The sequence below is a fragment of the Condylura cristata genome, unplaced genomic scaffold (genome assembly GCF_000260355.1).
Source record: "Condylura cristata isolate star-nosed mole 26May11 unplaced genomic scaffold, ConCri1.0 scaffold00010, whole genome shotgun sequence".
In the NCBI taxonomy this organism is placed as follows: Eukaryota; Metazoa; Chordata; class Mammalia; order Eulipotyphla; family Talpidae; genus Condylura; species Condylura cristata.
The window spans coordinates 55322619-55340036 of record NW_004567111.1 but is presented as its reverse complement, the minus strand read 5'-3'; the positions used below and the strand labels follow the sequence as shown (position 1 = coordinate 55340036).

The window sequence follows — 17418 nt, the reverse complement described above, 5'->3', positions numbered from 1 at the left end:
ATGTATCCATCTAGTCTAAACATGTTGTTAGTGATCCTGGGGGGCAGACCAGGTGGGCAAGTTCAACAGGCCCTGAACCTTATGGTGTAAACACAGAACAGAGATACTGGGCTGGAAAGAATTAAGGAGATACCAACTGAGAGGGAAAGATGGACAGGTGTTCAATGGATATACTCTCTAGCAGGTGAACACAGAGAAAGAATACAGGACATAAGCCAGAACCTCATTCAGGAAATTGCCAGAAAATGACAAACCCTAACCCCTCCTCTCAGTGAGGATGCCCTGCTCTCCTGGATCCCAGAATAAGGCTGCTGCCCCTCAGTGGCCCCTGCCACTGCCTTCTTGACCTTGACTCCAGCACCAAAGATCCTGGAGATAAGGGCTATTACTGGTGCCCAGTACTTCATAGGCTCATCATGCTGAACAAGTGAAAGAGGATACCACGGACAAAGAAGCCATGGTTAGGAAGAGCTAAGGGGCACTGTGGCACAGGCCCCACCAAAGTGGGGCCGTGGTGGTACAGTGATGAGCGTAGCTGCCTTGTGAATGAAAAGGAAAAACACCAGTCACTGCCCAAAAGAAAAGTATGATGAAGTCCAAGAAAAAAAACAGCTCACCCATTTGGCAACTGAATGAACATAATAACCAATCCAAAGTCAAAATGGCAGAAGCGGGGAGGTAATCATCTAGCTTACTCAAGAAGTTTTAGACAGAGAATTTAAAGATATGCTTGGGGATGACAGAGCAGAAGAATTGTATGTTGAGAATACAGCATAAAGCTTTCTTGTAAAGCCTTGTCCCACTTGCTTTCATAGCCACTGTCTGAAGAAGCAGAAGACCCGGATTCTTGCTTTAAGTTGGTAGAAAAGGTCACTTCAGAGTCAGCCTGATCATTCCCAAGTGGCCCAATGGCTTCTTCCATACTCCAGTTCTCTGTGTGCTGCTGGCTCAGGATATTATACTTCATTTTCTCCATAGTTGATATAAGCATATCTGCAACATAAAAGTGTGCATTTTCCTGCAGAGAAAAAAAAGTTAGTTAAATTACAAGCATAGTCAACATTTTATTATTGTGGGTGTAGTAGATGGGAAAAAAAAAATCAAGATACTGTATTTAGGTGGAGTTAATACATAGAGGTGGAAATATGAAGTGATTGGAATTATCCTCGTCATACAATGGAAGGCCAATGGCTTCCAGAGACATAAGATTTAGCGCCCAGATCTTCCAGAGACAGATGGCTATCTACAACCCTCAGAAAACCCTCACTGAATTTCTTGATATGAAACTGAGGCTGACCCTATGCAGACATTATTCATTATCAGAGAAAACCCCAGTGGGTCACAGGTGCTTCTCCATTTGTGTTTCTGGCAGCCTTTCCCAATCAAAGGCTGAAATGAAATCTATTTGCCTCATTAAGTGAAGTCTATAGATATGAGCCAGAACCACACTATCTAAGGAGTTAAATACTTTCTGTGGTTTTTAAAAAGAAAAAAATAAATGTAAATTTACCTTTTCTACATCAACAGGTAGCACAAATGCCTCCGATGAGAAGGAATTCAAAGAAATGTTTTTTCCACAGACTTGAGTGGCATCTGTCAACACAGCAAATTATTAAAAATAGAAGTGGAAAAGTTCAAGAATTATCAAAGAAAACAAAACAGTTCTAGAAAGTGACTTTCAAGTGTTATAAAAATAAAACAACACACAACCACCACAGTTCTAGAATAAATTAGGATTCAGTTCTAGAATAAATTAGGATTAAAGAAAAATAAAGGCCCCTCTAGTGAAAGTTCTCACAGGCATTGTCTAAGTGGGGAACATATCTGCAAAAGGCTATAGCTATTAACTTGAGAGGAATCCTCAGGAGACTTGGGTGAGACACTGAAATGGAAGAGACTAATGATGTAAACAGAAGAGTATCATGGAAAATACATGAAGAAGATTAAAAAAGGAAAGAAGGAACAGCCTAGAAGAGAGCCGGAGAATCATGGTATCATTTCTACACTTCACTGCAATTAACCCAAAGCTTCCTGTTACAGAAACTAAATCTTTCTGAAAGAGGTCAGTGTTGCTTCAAAACCATCTTCCAGGCTCTCCATGGTGGAGCAGCGGGTTAAAGCACAGCACTAAGAAGCTAAAGCCACTTCAGCATGAGTTTGATCCCCACCCCGGAGGTGACCCACATGGCGCTGCAGACCTCTCCTGACCCGCCGGGGACCACATGGCATGGCAGACCTCTCCTGACCCACCCGCTGCTCCCCTCAGCAGTGTACTTCATCAGTCAGCCTGTTCTGTTTCCCACTCAGTCTCTGATTAATCCTCTCATCACCCCTGCACCTCTGACCTATACTCCAGTTCTGTATTCAAAAATAAATAAATCTTTTTTAAAAAATCTTCCTTAAGTCAAAGTCAAGAAGAGACCGCAGAGAAGATATTTGCCATTTTGGCACTGTACATGAAAGCCATTGACTAAACAAACCTTTATTTGTAAGAGGAGAAGGCTAGCCACAAGTCATAGTTTTCAAACCCTGGGTACAGAGGAATAAGCACAGCGAAGTCCATTCCAGTCCCAGCTGTCAATACAGTGTGCTACTACTTCAAAATTCCTCCTCTCTTAAAATGGAGAAAATAAAGACTGGAGAAAATAAAGAATGAGTTTTGTGTCATGTAAATGTATCAGCCCTATGCAAAACCTATGAAATTCTGTTTCTTTTTAGTTGCTATTAATTTTTCTAAAGTTTTTAAATCAAAGCATCTCTAGTTTGCAGCACTGCATATAGGATTTAGGCATATAGCTCATACCGCATGGATGTAGGTTGCCAAACAGCATTCAGATGCCAAATACCAATCATCTACCCCAGACCACTGACCGTCCTCAGCCATTTGCCAGCCAACTCCCACCTTGCCCTGCTGGAGCCCTTCTGCAGACTGGTAATGTTGCCCTCAAATTTCTAGGGTTTGCTTTGGTTTACTTTGTCTACATTTTTTACATTTGTGGAATTGTTTCTTGTAGTCTCCAGGAATGCTAACAGTCTCAGGTGATTTTTCCCTGCCATACTATCTAGAAAAGGAAAGTCCTGGTGCTAAATTTGAGGTGCAGCAATCTTCGGAAAACCCCATATCTTAGTGGCACAGACTGCCCTCTCTGTGCAGGCCCACGCTACAGAAAGCCTAAGCCAGATCACTTAGGACTTCTTGTTCTTAATCCCATGGATACTTCCCCTTGTCAAGTTTAAGAGATGTTCTCTTAAACCAAGTGGTTTTTGAAAGTATTTAGGGTTGGGGTTCCTGTTCTCTTTCTAAAAGAAAGGCAAAGCTACAGATTAATTTTCAATTGTAGGACTATCTCCTGGACAGTTATGCAACAAAAGACTTCAAGCAGGGGAATCTTAGGTGGTCCTAAAGATCATCTTCAGTCACTTCATGACTTGTCAGTGTGGTGGTTTGTGGGGTGAGGGTGTTTTCTGTTCTCCCAACTCTCATTCTGTGAGACAGTAAAGTACAAGACCAGGTTATTACTTAGTAACCATTAATTTGAAAGTCTATTTTCCTGAGAACTGTCTGGGTAAGTGAAGAAAAAGAGACTACATACTATAATCAGAGTGTGTCATTTTGCTAAAATTTGGTTCCTATCTCAAAATTGTCCCACAAAAGATTTTCTAAAACCTGTTAACTGATGCGTTAAAGACTGTGATTACCCTGGATTTTCAAAAGTTTTCAATAAACCTCAAATTTAGGAAAGGGGGTAGTAGGTTCCTGCTAGTGAGGAATAAACACACAGCCATACAGAATTAGAGACGGGGGTAAGGACAATTTTTCAAATTGTTTTGAAAGGAAATTCTCATTGATTATTTAAATTAGGTGTCTAACAAAGAGAAATAAGTGCAGCTAATTAATAAAATATAATTAATATTTGCCATTTATAATATCCATATTTTTGACTCCTGAGTGGCATTTTCCACAGATTATATCATTTTAGGAATTTTAGAATTTTAGGAATATGGGTATTCCCTTGTAATAATGAGAGTTCTTGTTTAACAAAGGAAAGTTTTGTGCAGTCTTTGAAGGAGCTGTGGTTGCTATTTTAAATCTTAGTTTTTTAGACATGCATGTATAGTTAATATAGCAGAAGAGGTGTGTTCATCCTTGACTGGTAGCTCTGCTATAAAATGGAGCTCCCTGACTTGCCTGGACCCCTGTTCCACCACCTCGTTGAAATGACAGTCCTTCCAATGAGCCATTGAAGAAATTTAATGAACTGGAAATTCTGAAGGTAGATACCAGCGCAAAGGCACCACGCCGAAAGGATAATCAATTAACTGGACTAAGAAGAGATTTCCATGCTGTCTAAAGCAAAAGGAAATACTTGGTTTCACCTGTTATGACTGTCTAGGTGTTTGGCCTGAGGATATCAAATGAGCTAGTGAATGCACTGGCTTCTGGGCTAAGGGGACCAGAAGTGGATCTTCTTTTCTTCGTAAAGAAAACTCTAGATAGGACAAAGAAGCAAGCTATGAATCAACCAGAAAGAAGGAAGTTCTTGACTAAAGTTACCGTAATCTGAGGAAGTTGTCTGGTGGGAGGGCTGAAGCAAAGCACAGCCAGCCTCAGGATGTGGGGACGTGGCGAAAATCTTGGGGCAGGCAAGCAGAGAAACATGCGGAGAGTGTCCCAGAAGTTCTGCCTGCTCTTCCACTGAGGTCAAAGAGTGGCTGCTCTTTTCAGCGGAGTCACAGACTAAGCAGCTGCCCAGGGAGCCCACAGTGTCCTTTGTCAATAGTGTCTTCACCACAGAGTCGCCAAGGGGAGACGGTGAGGGGTCCAAGGAATCGGCAGCATCCGCAGCTGTTGGCACATGGGGGTGCCAGTCTTGCAGCTCTTGCTGCACATAGTACGGGTTAATCCAGGCAGCTTTGGGTCTCTTGAACCTGGCCTCTGATGGGTGAGGGCAGTGGTCCTTGTACGAGAGGCTGGGTGAAACCTCAGCATCACCAGAGTCCTTGCAGACACCCTCCCATGGGTCCATGGAGTCCTGCCGGCCCGTAGACTGTGAGACCATCTGGCCAGGCTCTGGCTGTGGGTCTTTCCTTGTAATGCTGAACTCACCACAGAGCCATCCGGAGAGTTTATCTAAAATGAGGAAGAATCAGTCAAGATAAATAAGGGCTCAATCATATTTTTGAACTCCAAATTCAACGGCAAAAAAGTTAAAAGTCTGTGCTTTGCCCTATACCATACTAGGAGCTTGACATTGGGTAAGAAAGGGGTTAAGAGATAAAATTATATCAAGTTCAATTTGTTTAGGAATACAACTAAATAGTGTCTCCCTGGTGATGCAAGGAGGTTAAGATGTAGCACTCCCTGGTGGCACAAAGGGTTAAAACACAGCACTATGAAGCACTGAGCATGGTCCCATAAGCCCCAGAGAGGTGACACACATTGCCAGCAGACCCCTCCTGTCTTCCTGCTGCTCCCTTCAGTGTACTTCAGTAGATCTGCCTGCTCTGTCTCTGGTGAACCCTCTCACCTCCCCACACCTCTGGCCTGTACCCCAGCTCTTGTATGCATAAATAATATCTTTTTTAAAAAAGGAATATAACTAATAAAACAGAAAAAATGCAAAACATCCATGTATTAGTCTAATAACATTAAATGTCAAACCCAAAGTGTGTCTACAGACACATTTTCGTATTTTGAGATTTTTTTAGTTTCATATATGTATCTCAACAAAGTCAGTAGGTACCTTTTGAAAAAGCACTAAAAACTTGGTTTCTTATAACTTATGTTGCCTTATCTTTATTTTACAAACCAATGTTAATTATGACTAGCTTATGACAGTATAAGAACATACTGACTGCAGAATCTATCTTAAAATGGTCTATTCGGTGATTGCCTGAAATTGGTCCAGAACTTGTTAAAAAAAAAAAAAAAAGATCCACTCACTTCTAAGCTCAAATTTTAGCTTCATTAGATGAAGTGAAGATTAAAATATCTGAAAAATTGAGCAGCAGTCCTATCACAGCTCCAGCAAATGTTTCTTTTTTGTTCACACGGTCCTCCCTCCAGTAAAAGTTGAAGCAACCTTCAGCAGTGAAAGCAGGTTCCACAAAGGCAAAGCTTAGAAACAAGCAGGCCACTTAGGAGCTTACTTAGTGAGCTGATTCTGTCAGGGTGTGCTCTGGAGACTTTGAACTCTTATTTTTTCTGACTTTTTTAAAAATAATATAATAGTTTATTTTTACATCACTTTGTGCCTTTTTCCATCTCAGTTGCAATTCCCGTGGGCATCCCATCACCAAATCACCTGTGTGCCATCATCACAGTCCAGTGCGCTTCCCTCCGCGCACCGCTTTTGAGCCCAATCCCCAGCCCACCCCCGTAAAATGTCTCTGGTATATAGCTGTCCATCATTATTATTATTATTATTATTTTCTCCCCTGGTCCTTTATACTCCTGCTATGAGTGAAACCATCCGGTATTTTTCCTTTTCTTTCTGGCTTATCTCACTAAGCATGATCCCTCCAGCTCCATCAATATTGCTGCAATCCTCTTCTTTTTAAGAAGGCAAAAATACCCTGGAGAGCTTTAAATACCACCCTTAGGAAGGAGAAAGCCCCAGGTGAAAATTTCTGTTCCTGACTTCCTTCTGAACTCTACGTTGGCAAATCTTACACTGCTTACTTGACATATCCAGGGACATCACAACTAGATATACTCAAAATACAGACTGATTCACCCCCAAACCTGGTCCAACTTGCTTTTCTCCCTCTCAAGAAACATGTCTACCAGTAACTGAAGCTCCAAATCTGGGAACCATTTCTTATTCCTCTCTTTTCCTAGCTCTTCATTTAACATGTTAGCAAATTTATATCTATATGTACAGCTACCACCCCACGCTAAGTCAGCATCTACTTCCATCTCCTGCCATACTTCTACTTTGCATGCAGTTCTCCCCATTAATCCAAAAGTTGAACATTCCTCTTTGGTTTCTATTGGCCTGGGAACACTAGAAAATATTTCTCTTTGAATTAATGGCAATATCATTTCCAAGTGAAAAAAAATGCCAAATTACACCAAAAAGGTGGCCCTCCCTGGTGGCGCGGCGGGTTAAAGCACAGAAGAGGCTGAAACCACTTCTGCATGAGTTCGATTCCCGCCTGCCCCGGAGGTGACCTCGGCACGGCAGACCTCTCCTGACCCGCCCGCTGCTCCCCTCAGCAGTGCAGTGTACATTGTCCATCTGCCTGTTCTGTTCCCCACTCTGTCTCTGGTGAAGCTTCTCACCGCCCCTGAGCTTCTGGCCTGTACCCCAGTTCTGTATGCACAAATAAATAAATCTTTAAAAAAAAAAATACACCAAAAGGAAAGGCCTATTTTCGGACAACAGAGGACATGTGTATTTACAGTCCAGAAGTTCAGGAACTCTCTTATAAACCTAAGTCAGATGTCATTCTCATAGTCAATAGCTTCACATCAAACCTAAAATAAAATCTAAAATCCTTACCTTGTCCTTAGGCAAAAGAGGATCCAGTCCTGCAGATTTCTCTCCCTTATTATTTCCCAAACTCCGCAAATCCCAACTACACAGAAAGGTTTGAGTACTTGTTATCTTGTGGCCTGCTTTGGTTTACGAATCACTTCCTCAAAGTTTTACTTAATTAGCTTTCTTAAAAGAGTTCCCAGTTACTTCCTATAGCTTCATCTCGTTTAACTGCCATGCAGTGGTTTGTTCTCACTTCTTGGTATGTTTTTAAGTGCTTGTCACTCCCCTTCCCATCTCTCACTCATAGCAGGATCCTTGTCTGCTCTCTGCCAGATCCTAACTTCAGTACCTGGAGTCGCATGCAGGGGGAGGGAACCCAAAAGAATCATGGATGAATGAACAAGTGTGAAAAAAGCCAAGAGCTTGAAGAAAGACTTCTGTGGTAGATGTAACTGCTCTACTATTCATACAGGGGTAAAAAATGAATTCATTTTTCCCAAAGATATAAAAATCTTCTTACCTGATACTTGTAAAAGAAGATACATATGAAAGTTCTATTAAAAGCCTTTAATCAAGTTCCTTGATTAAGGGAGCTTCCACTCTAGGACATAACTTTGGGAGTGATTCAGATGAAGATATGTTGGATATATAAATAAAGATAGATAGAGCAAGAAACAGACAGACAGACAGACAGACACATTAGCAGTTAGGTATAAATATTTAGATATATGCTAATCTACAAACACTGCAAAAGCCAGGTAAGTCTCTCTCTCTCTCTCTCTCTCTCTCTCTCTCTCTCTCACACACACACACACACACACACACACTGTACAAGCTCCAAATATACCATTCACAAAATATCACAGGTTATGGTGATAACCGCAGAACTCACTATCCTGGAGTAAGTTGTTTCTTCTGATCTCTGTCTCACTCCATGTTCCAATTTCCTTTTGTCACACATCTTCTCTCCAATAATTTTGATATTTATAATTACACAAAAAAACTATAACTATTTTTAGTAAAATATCAGAAACACAGAAGATATGTCAAAAACCACACTGGTGAATTTAGATCCACTAATACTATTTCATTTTAATCACTTTATTCCTTCCAGGCCTATTATTTTTTAATTAATAGATATGCCAGATCAGAAGATATGTTTTTCTTTTTTGTACACACATATGAGACCATGGGTGGACTTACTCTATAGCCCTATCTTCTTTTTCTTTTACCAGTATGTCTTGAGGGTGCATGTGATTCTTCTCAACGGTCTTATTATTCCTTCGGTGGTGATGGCATCATGGGATCTGCAGTGATTGGTGTCTTGAAGTGGGGTCCATAAAACCTATTTGTGGAGTTTGTTCAGGATACCCTTCCCCCCAGCATTACCACTTTCTATAATTTAAATATATAGTGATTTATTTAACCACATTCCTACTGATGAAAAATTATTTTCAGTTTTACACTATTATAAAATACATACTTATGAACATCTTTATACATATTGACTTTATTGTCCATTTTACTATATCATTTTTCTTACTACTTCCAATTTTAGTTCATGGTAAGTCATTATGTCCAAGAGTAGAAATATATGCTTCACTCTCAATTCTCTACTCATATCTTCTTATATGTAGGAGGTGATTACAGCTGTGAAATTATATGAAAAATACCCAACCTCAAACAAGTGGTGAGTAATAATGAATCATAGTGCTTTTTTTCCTATAGAGACTAAAGTCCATAGATCAAAGATAATAGCTTCTGAGTCCATTTCACTTATAAGCTTCCCAGATATGGGATTGATCTTGAGTGAAAAACAGACTTCCTTATAAAAATCATTCTCAGAAGCAAGTACTTGACCCACTTTCTTCTACTAAGGTGGTATTGCTTCACACAGATAACCAACAGGTTATTTGCCATGTAGCAACTAGAACATCACTAAATTTGGAACATTTTAGGACTGCAATAGGTCACCAGAGCTACAAAGTCATGTCGAAACTCATGACTGGGTAGCAGTGGAGATACAAAGACAAGACAGATTAGACACTTCCTAATGAGAGTTTCTCTGAGCACCAGATTGACAAAGAGGAGAGACCAATGATTGGAAACAGGGTCCAGCCATTAGAGGCAGGAGATCAACATTTGCATTTCTTGATCTTTAGGATAATAATTAATTCACAAAATACCGCCATATGGTTATTGGGTGTGTTGCTTGTTGCCACAGTGCTTATAATCTGTTACTCAGTTAAACAAGTCCTTACTAAGCATCTAACTACATGACTAGCACGGTTTAGTTTTGGTAGCACTGAGATAACAGTAGTGACTATATGTTCTGCCCTCTGCTAGCTCACATTCTAGTGGAGTGGAGAATGACTACACTCAAGTACTCACACACTTCCAGCACAGATAGACAGCAGGTAATATGGGCCCAGGTAACACATGGCATCTTCTCAAAGATGCTTTGTAAGTCTTAAATGGGGCCCTTTGAATAGGTAATGGTTAAGTACAAAGGTAAAATCAACCTCCAAAAACATTTAGAGGAAGAGAAATTCAGTCGCAGAGCTTATCATCATTTTTCACTAGTTCCCTATAGAGGGTAAGCACCATGGCCAGATAAATAGTGTAATCTGTGTGATGCAGCAAAGGCCCTCAGCAAAGGAGAGGTTCTAAGAGCCTGCCTGCTGTGTTGTTCTCTTGGGTCCCTGCCCCTCAGATTCATAACCACAACAGCCACTGCAAAGATACAACCTTGGAAAAGGGATGAATTGGTTCAGCATGAGCCTCCATGGCCTCTAGAGTGACCTCACAAAAATCTTGCAGGCAATGAGCATCTAGTGCTTCAGTGGCAGATGATAATTTGATCTCTGGTACCCCTAACAATATTTAAAGTACTCCAGGAATAGCCACAAGCATATCAGATTGAGGACTTTTCTCTTCCCCAGCAATAACTACTAACTGAATATGTAACTAGAAGCCTCAAAGTAAAGACTCATCTTAAATGTCACTGCCTTGGTCAAACCTCCCTCTTCACCCCCTTTACCATATTTTTAAATATGGTAAATGCCAACTCTATTGTTCTCCATATTCCTTAGCATTAATCCTTACTTTAACCACAATGAATAACACCCTCTAGGATATAAATCTATGAAGGCAGTATTTTTAAAAACTTATTTTGGACAGAACACAGAACAGGGGAACATGATAGGTGCTCAGTAAATATATTTGAGGGAAGGAAAGAATGATTGTGTTGGTTATTTCTGTTGCCCAAGAAAGGAAGTCAAGAACAGACGTCACCCTTTAGAAGAAATTGGAGATCATGACCTAAAATATTTTCCATTTTTTAGAATAAAGGGTTTTGGAAGGTACAAATCAGAAGTAAAATCTGAGGCTGAAAAGTAAAATCCATTTCTATCTGAACAAATTCAGGCAAACAGAGAGTGCGCCAGTCTTTAACCAGAGCGTGTGAGCTATTTGGTTAATACGGTGCCTTTGAACCACTTCCACTTCACATCTTTCTATACCCACTTCCTTTCATGCTTTGACTTTAAACAAATATTCACATCCCTAAGGATGTGGCAGAGTGTAACATTCTCACTTATCAAACAGAAACCCAGCCAGGTGCCCAGTCAATATCACTCCATGGCTTCTACAATAGTGACCAAGAATCAGAGTAAATTGCAATTTTCATGCAGTTGCACCTTCCTGTAGCGTATGCTGAACCCTGTGTTCTCACATTAGAAGCACCAGGAAGGAAACAGTCAGTGTGTTATTGCAGTGGGGGTGGTGATGTCACACAGACTCCTCTCTAACCAATGCATCCTCTGGCAACGACCTTTCATTTGAAAGATTTGCTATAGGAGAAACAGGGGGAGTAGAGTGAGAAGATGAAACCCAAAGGAAACAAAGATCAAGGAATGCAGATCCTTCACTTCAAAAAACTGCAAGGTTGCTCCAGAGATGCAAACGACTGACTTCACAGTCACTGGGTATGTCACACTCACCACTCTCTTAGCACAATGACAATCTGAAATATTCTAGTTGTCATTATACAGATTTGAGGACTGAGATGGAAGCTATTAAGGGGACTTACCCAGAATCTCATGATTAGTAATTAGCAGAAGTAGAACAAGAAACAAAAGTGTGACACCTGACCCAGAGTTCTTGTCACTAACATTCACATGTTCCATGTGGGCTGAAATGTAGATATTTTCTACTACACAAAGTCATTGCATGAATTTCCCTTCAGATTCATCACAACATGTTTGATCCCATCTCTTTAGAACAGTTGTCCCCAAATGTCATGCCTTCCCAATTATAAAGAAAAAATCCTTGCATATATCTTGCCAGTAAAAGAATATAAGCTTTACATATGCACAACTACTGTTATTATATATTATATGTTATATATTATATTATAATATGTTATTATATATTATACATTATAAAGCACACATAAAAAGAGCAGTTTGCTCTTGTGTTTCATAAATCCTCTTAAGCTAAAGTACATACCCTCCACTTTGGGGAAAACTACTCAAATAATGTTCTACTTAAAAGCTTATACATAAATATAATAACAAACAAAAAAGACATATACAAATATAATCAGGTAGCTAAATAAGACTTAAAGCGAAAACACTAATACAAAAATTTTTCCAGTGTAAGGGCAGATACCTGCACATGAAAGATGGCTAGATTCACATATCTGGACAAAATAAAATGGGGACTCATATTAGAAAATAACCTGGCAAGTCCTCAACTGGTTAAACACATATGCAGCAATATACCCAAGAGAAATGTTCACACAAAAACTTGTCAAGACTGTTGATGGCAGCATTAATCGTATCATCTCAAAAGCAGAACCATCTCAAATGGCCAACAACTGATGAATGGATAAAGAGCCCAGCAAGCATACGGTGCAATACTGTTCGGCCACCATCAGGTAAAGTGCTAACACAGGTAGCAGCGCCGGACTCCTGGAACACACTATGTAAAAGAAGTCAGTCACGAAAGTTAGTTCATATTTATATTTTTATGATATGTCCAGAATAAGCAACTTCAGAGATAGAGGGTAGGCTAGTGATCGCTTAGTGTTTGGGAAGAAAGGGATAGCAAAAGGGTTCAGGATACCTACCTGAAGTGATGAAAGTGTTCTAAAAATCAACTGTGCTGATAACAGCACATATCTGTGAATACGCTAAAGCTATTAAATATACACTCTAATTGGTGAATTTTTCATTATGTTAATTCTAACTCAATCTTAACATTGTCATCAAAAAAAAAAAAGGGGGGGGGTGGAAAGATGTAACAATTTCCCTTCAAAAAGGTCTAGGAGGACCTTAGTATTTAAGGCCTGCATGGGGTCAAGGCAGCTGTGCTCAGGCTGTGAACAAAAGCACTAAAAGTGAAAAAAGTAAATAACACATAAAAGGAATGCTGAATAAATGTGCCTAAAATAGGTGTGGAGGGAAGTGGCAGAAATGAAATTGCCATGATAGAATGATCTAGAAACAGGAAAAACCAAGGACTGGCAAAGACAACGCTGCCAGCATAAATGGCTGCCAGGACTTGATCATCAATAGGCCGACACTACTCTAGGGCTCTGGCATCAGTGCGTATGTTTAAACCAGCACCGAAAAGGGGGTTCTGCTGACCCAACCTATAGATGAGAAACAAAGTCAAAGAGGTTATGTATTTATGTATTTGTGGTTGTTTTGTTAATTGCTAATCACTTAGAAATATCTAGAAATATCAATAATTGAGTTTTAAGATGTTATAGCGGAAGAACCAAGGATGATATGGATGAAACAAAGTTGGCTATGGTGTAAGTTATTAAATTTGAAATTTCCCAGAGCACAAGGGACCATGATGACGGTTTATGAGTGAAGGTAGTGGTGGGAGATTTATACCTAAGAGGAGGAATCAAATAATGTACAAAAATGAACAATAATGTAAGAAAAAAATGTCTAATAAAAACGGTAACAACATGCCCTCCCTGGTGGCGCAGCGGGTTAAAGCACAGCACTAAGAAGCTTAAGCCACTTCTGCATGAGTTCGATCCCCACCTGCCACGGAGTTCGATCCCCGCCTGCCACGGAGGAGATCCACATGGCGTGGCAGATCTCTCCTGACCCGCCGGCTGCTCCCCTCAGCAGTGTACTTCGTCAATCTGCCTGTTCTGCTCCTTACTCTGTCTCTGGTGAATCCTCTCACCCTCCGCATCTCTGGCCTGTACCCCCGTTCTGTATGAATAAATAAATAAATCTTTAAAAAAAAAAAAAAAGGTAACAACAACAACAAAAAAACAAGAGCCTCCCTGGTAGCCTAGGGGTTAAGTCTCAGCACATCACCACTAAGGCCTAAGCTTGAGTTCAATCCCTGGCCAGGGAGCTAACCCACATAAAAGCACAGCAGATATCTCCTGTCTGAAGCCCTCTGCTCCAGTTGGTACATCCACTTGTTCTGTCCCCCACTCTGTCTTTGGTGAGTCCTCTGGCCTATGCCCCAGTTCTTTTACCAAAAAAGAAAAGAAAAAAAATTATCAAGTTAAAAAAAAATCAACATTTGCTACCTCTGTCCATGTAAACCTAATTACCTCTCTGGCCTTATTTACTACCTCTACCCCCCTCCAAACTCTCTCTACTTTAAGTTCCCCTTCTTTATTAAAATGCTTCTTTCCATTGACATCACAGATCCATATAGGTATATAGTATCCCCACACTATCTCCATTTATTGCTGGATTTTTCCATAATACTCATGTCTTAATATTTTACTCATCACATCTGTTCACAACAAATACATATATGCATTTATTCCCATGCATCTGGTACAGTTCTAAATTTTGTACACACACATACTCAATCCTAATAATCTTTCTGTTGATGGAACAACACTATCTTAATTTTTAAAAAGAATAAAAACTATTTACAGCTGGTAAATTTTACAGCCAGGCCACCTTGCTCCCAAATTCACATTTTTACCCACAACAGCACAGTGATGAAGGAAAGACTTTTAAATTTCATGAATCAAGACATTTTCCTAAAATAACAAAATTTACCCAGCATGGTGCAACTGCAGTGAACTGGTAGTATCAGTGTCACTGAAATATTTAATCCCCTCAGCCCAAATCCCCACAGAGAACAAGAGTCTAAACTAAGAATGAACAACCAGATTTTATGTATTTTATATATGTATATAGTTCATAGGATAAGCAAATCATGTTTAAAATAATATTAAAATTATATTTTAAAAATAGCAATAAGGATAAAGACTATGTTTTAAATGACTGAACTATATATATATATATATATATATATATATGTATGTGTGTGTGTATATATATATGTATGTGTGTGTGTGTATATATATATACACATATATATGTATATATATGTTGAAGTCTTACAACCACATTGAAAATTGTCATTTCCAAATTGTTTCCTAAGAATAATTTCCAGGGCCCTCCCTGGTGGCACAACTGGTTAAAGTGAAGCACTATGAAGCTGGCTGCAACCACTGCAGCTCAAATTCGATCCCCTGCCAGGGAGGTGACCCACATGGGTGGTAGACCTCTCCTCTGCTCCCTTCAGCAGTGTACTCTGGCCTGTACCCCTGTTCTTATATGTATAAATAAATAAATCTTTAAAAAGAATAATTTCCAAATAAAGAAAGAATAGGAAAGCACGGTGTGTGTGTGTGTGTGTGTGTGTGTGTATTCAGTTTTTAAAAATTTGTGCATGTTACTTCTGTGTGTAGAATTAGATTTTTTAAATATGCATCACCAGTAAAAGAAGCTGGAGTAGTATGATGATATCCTTACATTATCAAGATGGAGTTAAAAGATATTAAATAAAATCTCTGGATCAGTTTCATCTATTCTGATGAAATTTCTAGGTGAAATGAAGAAACACAAGTAGACAATTCCAAGGAAAAGGAATCAAGTTGTGCACTTATTTTTTTTTTTTTTAGAAGAAGCAATAAGATGTTTCAGTTTTCATTTGGCAACCAATATATGATATTGTATTAACTTTTAACTTTTTCCTTCAAAATTAATCATCCCAACTAATAAGAAAATATCTTTTTACAAATCTAAAATTATATTTCTTTCTTAAAAAGCCAAATAGGCCCTCTCTGCTGGCGCAGCGGGTTAAAGCACAGCACTAAGAAGCTAAAGCCGCTTCTGCATGAGTTTGATTCCCGCCTGCCCCGGAGGTGACCACATGGCGTGGCAGACCTCTCCTGATCCGCCCGCTGCTCCCCTCAGCAGTGTACTTCGTCAATCTACCTGTTCTGTTCCCCACTCTGTCTCTGGTGAAGTCTCTCACCGTCCCTGAACCTCTGGCCTGCACCCCAGTTCAGTATGCACAAATAAATAAATCTTAAAATAAAAAAAAGCCAATAACCACAAATATAAGGTCTGAATAGTATTTCTGAATTCTCAATTTATTCCATTAATCTATTTCTATTCTTTTTTTATGCATTGTATTTTTTTAACTGAGGTAGCATTGGTTCACAACACTGTAAACACTGTATGTTATTTACAGTATAAGTTTACACCTCTCCAGATGTATGCTACAACACCACACTGTGCCCACTACCCAAACACTCATAATTCCCCAGTGTAGTCTATGAGGCCTCGACCCCCACCCATGTCTCTGTCCCACCCTGTCCTCTGATAGGTCCAATTCTACAGTCAGATTTCTAGGGGTGGATTGGTTTAGTTTTGCCTGTTTCTGTGTCTCTACATTTCACAGATAAATGAAATAATTCAGTATGTCTTTTTCTTCCTGTTTGTTGCTCTTAGCAGTCCCATCCATGTTGTCACAAATGGCAAGGTTCCATTGGTTTTTAGAAGTGAGCAGTATTCCATCTTCTCAATCCATTCAGCTGTCATTGGACACATAACCTGGCTACTGTAAATATTGATGCAATGAACATTGTAGAATATACATATTATGCTTTGAATCCGTGGTTTTGCACTCTTTGGTTAGATATCTAAAAGTAGGATCACTGGATCATATGGTGGGTCAATTTTTGATATTTTGAGAAACCTCCAACTGTTTACATAGGGGCTGGAAGACGATTCCACATTCCCATCAACAGTACATGGAATTCATTTTTCTCCACTTCCTGGGACAACGCTTGTGTTTTTGCTTTGTTTTGTTTTTTAAGATTTTTTTTTTCTTTATGTTTACAGAACTGGGGTACAGGCCAGAGGTGCAGGGGCAGTGAGAGAATTCACCAGGAACAGAGTGGGGAGCAGAACAGGCAGATCATAGTACACTGCTGAGGGTAGCAGCGGGCAGGTCAGGAGAGGTCTGCAGCGCCATGTGGTCACCTCTGGGGCAGGCGAGGATAGAACTCATTCTGAAGTGGCTTTAGCTTCTTAATGCTGTGCTTTAACACACTGCACCACCAGGGAGGGCCCACTTTTGGATTTTTGATATGGTTACTCACAAATGTGACATGATATGTCTGTGGTTTTGATTGACATTTTCCTGATGACAAATGATGATACCCATTTTTTTTATGTTCTGGTTGACCATCTGTTTGTCTACATTGAGGAAGCGCCTATTTACATCTTCTGCCCATTTTTCAGTTGGGTTGTTTTCTTTTCGATCAGTTGTATGAGTTCTTTCTTTATAGATCTTGGATGTTAGCCCCCTGTTGGAAGTATGATATGCAAATATTTTCTCCCCTCAGTAGAGTGGCTTTTTGTTTTAATGATTGTTCCTTTGGCTACACAGAAGCTTTTTAGTTTAAAATAGTCCCATTTGTCTAGTTTTGCCTTTAGTTTGTTTGGATAAACAAGAGTAGAAGTGTAAGGATTGGGGCTTCCTTGGTGGCACAAGGGGTTAAGTCTCAGCACAATGAAGCTATCAGCAGCCACTACAACATAAATTAGATCCCTGCTCCACCCCTCCTGGTACCCCCCCC

The 17418-nt window shown here is 39.8% G+C and overlaps 1 protein-coding gene across 5 annotated transcripts in view; it reads right to left on the bottom strand.

Moving 5' to 3' along the window:
- The window catches only part of KIAA0226L (KIAA0226-like ortholog), a 44708-nt gene that overhangs the window by 23054 nt on the left and 4236 nt on the right, over positions 1 to 17418 (bottom strand). For 3 of the 5 annotated variants that reach the window (XM_012723299.1, XM_012723298.1, XM_012723300.1), the window contains 3 exons: positions 4556 to 5131; positions 1511 to 1593; positions 808 to 1018 (listed from right to left, as the gene is read on the bottom strand). In XM_012723299.1, the coding sequence (XP_012578753.1) occupies positions 808 to 1018; positions 1511 to 1593; positions 4556 to 5060 (799 nt within the window). In that variant the 5' untranslated portion in view covers positions 5061 to 5131. Of the gene's footprint in view, positions 1 to 807; positions 1019 to 1510; positions 1594 to 4555; positions 5132 to 5944; positions 6201 to 17418 lie in introns of those variants that run through there. The other 2 variants (XM_012723301.1, XM_004680352.2) reach the window with 2 other exon arrangements.